Source organism: Panthera onca, chromosome A1, assembly GCF_046562875.1.
Source record: "Panthera onca isolate mPanOnc1 chromosome A1, mPanOnc1 haplotype 2, whole genome shotgun sequence".
NCBI classification, from domain to species: domain Eukaryota; kingdom Metazoa; phylum Chordata; class Mammalia; order Carnivora; family Felidae; genus Panthera; species Panthera onca.
Genome location: NC_138339.1, coordinates 154,203,404 through 154,206,572, shown reverse-complemented (window position 1 = coordinate 154,206,572; position 3,169 = coordinate 154,203,404). Strand labels below are relative to the sequence as shown.

At 34.5% G+C, this 3,169-nt stretch overlaps 1 protein-coding gene across 1 annotated transcript; it reads left to right on the top strand.

Moving 5' to 3' along the window:
* The first annotated feature begins 1,035 nt into the window (after nt 1-1,035).
* LOC132680506 (olfactory receptor 6M1-like) lies at nt 1,036-2,004 on the top strand. Its single transcript, XM_078434720.2, has one exon. It carries the CDS (start codon nt 1,036-1,038, stop codon nt 2,002-2,004), a length of 969 nt encoding a protein of 322 aa, XP_078290846.2.
* The last annotated feature ends 1,165 nt before the right edge of the window (nt 2,005-3,169 follow it).

Below are 3,169 nucleotides of genomic sequence, written 5' to 3'. Positions count from 1 at the left end.
AAACTCCTCTCCAAGAATGTTCCTGTTTCTTTTTTCTTCACTTTTTATTCTTCATTTATAATATGAACTGTACTTAAACTTTTGCTTCTTCTCTTAGTAAAATTCAGAAGTTCAGTTTCTCTACCCTTCTCCCCAAATGTTTGCTCTGTTTGAATTAATTCCAAGATAAATATAATCGGCATTGATAAAGTCATATGTTTGATTCTTTTCCTTATTTTAAAAAGAACTGTGAGCATCTTATGCACTATGAGAAGTGATTTTAAAGTTTATTTATTTACTTTTAGAGTGAGAGAGTGAGCAAGTGAGCATGAGTGGAAGAAGGAAAGAGAGAGAGGGGGACAAGGAGAAAGTCCCAGGCAGTCTCCAAGCTGTCATCACAGAGTCCAATGCAGGACTTGAACCCACAAACCATGAAATCATGACCTAAGCCAAGACCAAGATTTGGACACTTAACAAACTGCCCCTCAGCTCCCCTGAGATATGATTCTATATGATGATTACATGAGGCTGACTTTACATTAATGATCAATTTAACAGTAATAGAGGTTGGTACCTATAACTAAAGAGTCATGAACCTATTATTGATCATGTCTAGTTGTTTTTTTTTAGCTTTTTTTTCTCACTGATAATAAAATATCTTTTCAAAGTTATTTTTGTATATGCATATTAATATAGAATTAGACTTGATTGCAAGTCTGTCTGCCAGCATTCTTTTACATCTGAATGGATTAAAGTCACTGTGATGTGTCTATCCCAAAGGGATATGTTCACATGGCTCATGAACAGCTAACTTCACTGTTAGAGTCCATACACTGAGCACAGACTCACAGGTCTTTCAAAAGAACAGTTGTGCCAATCTTAATGTAGAAGTGTATTCCACAGTTCATCTCAGGACTTATTTTATTTTGTTTTTATTATCATCCTTCCACAAAGAAAAAGATAATTTCTATAGTAAGGGCACTTCCAAAGTTAAGTTGCAAAGACCAACCATGAACTTATATTTTGTTTATTATGTCAGGTGGAAGTGTCAACATTATGGATCACAGAAACAAGACCAGAGTCATGGAGTTTATTCTTCTGGGGTTTCAGAATGAAAAGGAAGTAGAAATTCTTCTTTTTTCTGCATTCTTGCTCATGTACATGACATCTATGATTGGCAACACCATGATCATCCTTTTGGTGTGTGGTGACTACCGTCTGCATTCACCCATGTATTTCTTTGTAGCCAATCTTTCCTTCCTTGAAGTTGCCATCACCTCCACAGTGGTGCCTAAGATGCTGGCAAACATATTTTCCCTCACCAAGGCAATATCCTTCATAGGATGTCTCACACAGTCTTTCTTCTACTTCTTCTTGGGATCCACGGAATCCTTCATCCTGGTCGTCATGTCATTTGATCGATACATTGCCATCTGCAACCCATTGAGGTATGCCATCATCATGAACAAACAGACATGCATATTGTTGCTTCTGGGATCCTATTTAGGTGCATTTTTGTCAATTTTAGCACCATCAATCTTAACTGCTCCTCTGCCCTTTTGTGGACCAAATATTATCAATCACTTCTTTTGTGACAGTGGCCCTGTGCTAAAGCTGGTCTGTGCAGATACTGCTCTGGCTGAGCTGGCTGACTTTATCTCCTCTGCTGTGTTGCTCTTGGGCTCCTTGCTCTTCACAGGAGTGTCTTACATGTACATTATTATTACTATCCTTAGAATTCCTTCTGTCCAGGGACGGCAGAAAGCTTTCTCCACTTGTGTTTCACACATCACTGTTGTGACACTTTATTATGGAAGCTCCATCTTTATTTACGTCCGCCCAAAAAAGGGTGATGTGATGGATCTTAACAAATTTGCCACAGTGCTGAACACCATTGTAACACCGATGTTGAACCCTTTCATCTATAGTCTTCGAAATGAGAAAGTCAAAGAATCCCTGAGAGATGCTTTCAATAAATATGTAGGCATGTTAACAAATTCAAGATCTTTAAAACCACAAAAATAATATCTACAACAAAGATATCTTCATGTCTGGCAATAAAATGATTTTGTAATATAACTGAAAGTTAATATGCTTGCATAAGGAAAACATTTAGGAGAACATATATCACTTCCTGATTTTTGTCCAGGTTTACTTAACAGCAAGTCACATAGATCAAAAATTATATACATGCATTCATAATACATACAAACATACTGATAGATAGATAGATATAAATACATCAGTAATTATTATTCCCATTTTTTCTGTGCCTCCAGTGTTTTAAAAATCAAAATTTCATACAGTCTAGGGATTTTTAATTCAAACAAAGCCAGTATTAGGTGTTTCTTCTTTAAGTATTTTCTTAATTTACAACAGTTTTCAAATATTAACTTATATTTCACATTTGATTCATATGGATTGTTTTTAGAAGAAAATATTAAACATGATCTGACTTCAACTTTGAAATGTTGCATATATTGTCCCTTTGTTACTTAAATTTGGATTTTAATTGTGGACTGATCTACTCATGACTCCATGTCCTTAGCATTTGTACTCAAATTCTATGCCATAGAATATAAGGATATATCTATCTGTGGCAAAGGAATTTATCAGAACTTACAGGCCTCTGCTAATTATGCAGACAACTGATAGGTAAGTAGCAGAAATTTATCACAATGGCCTATTTACAATATTTTTTTCAGAATAGTAGGAAATTACTTCAGATACTGAACTTTGAAAATAAAAATTTTTATAATAAGAGGTTTTATTAAAAACTAATACTAATAATGACCTTGGAATTGCAACATAACTTAGATTGCATCACTTTTTCACTATTTGAAAGGACAGTAAAAATATCTTAATTAGGTATAAGTGAGAAAATAACTCTAAAGTACTTAGACTAACATGATCTATGATCCATCATTGTTACTGTGAATTATATATTTCACAAAAACTGAACTCTCTCCATAACCAGCACGTAATTTCAATCCACAGATCACAGAGGTACTCTTCTCATATACAACAAAATTTTCTGACCATTAAATACTCTGTAAATGTTTCAAGCATGGCTTTAGCCTTGCTTACAGTAAACAGATATAAAAAACTACAATTTGATTTGTCAATTATTCCCAGATTCCTTCCTGTCTTTTCTGATTCCTAGCTGTTAACTTCTTATACTCTCCACCTC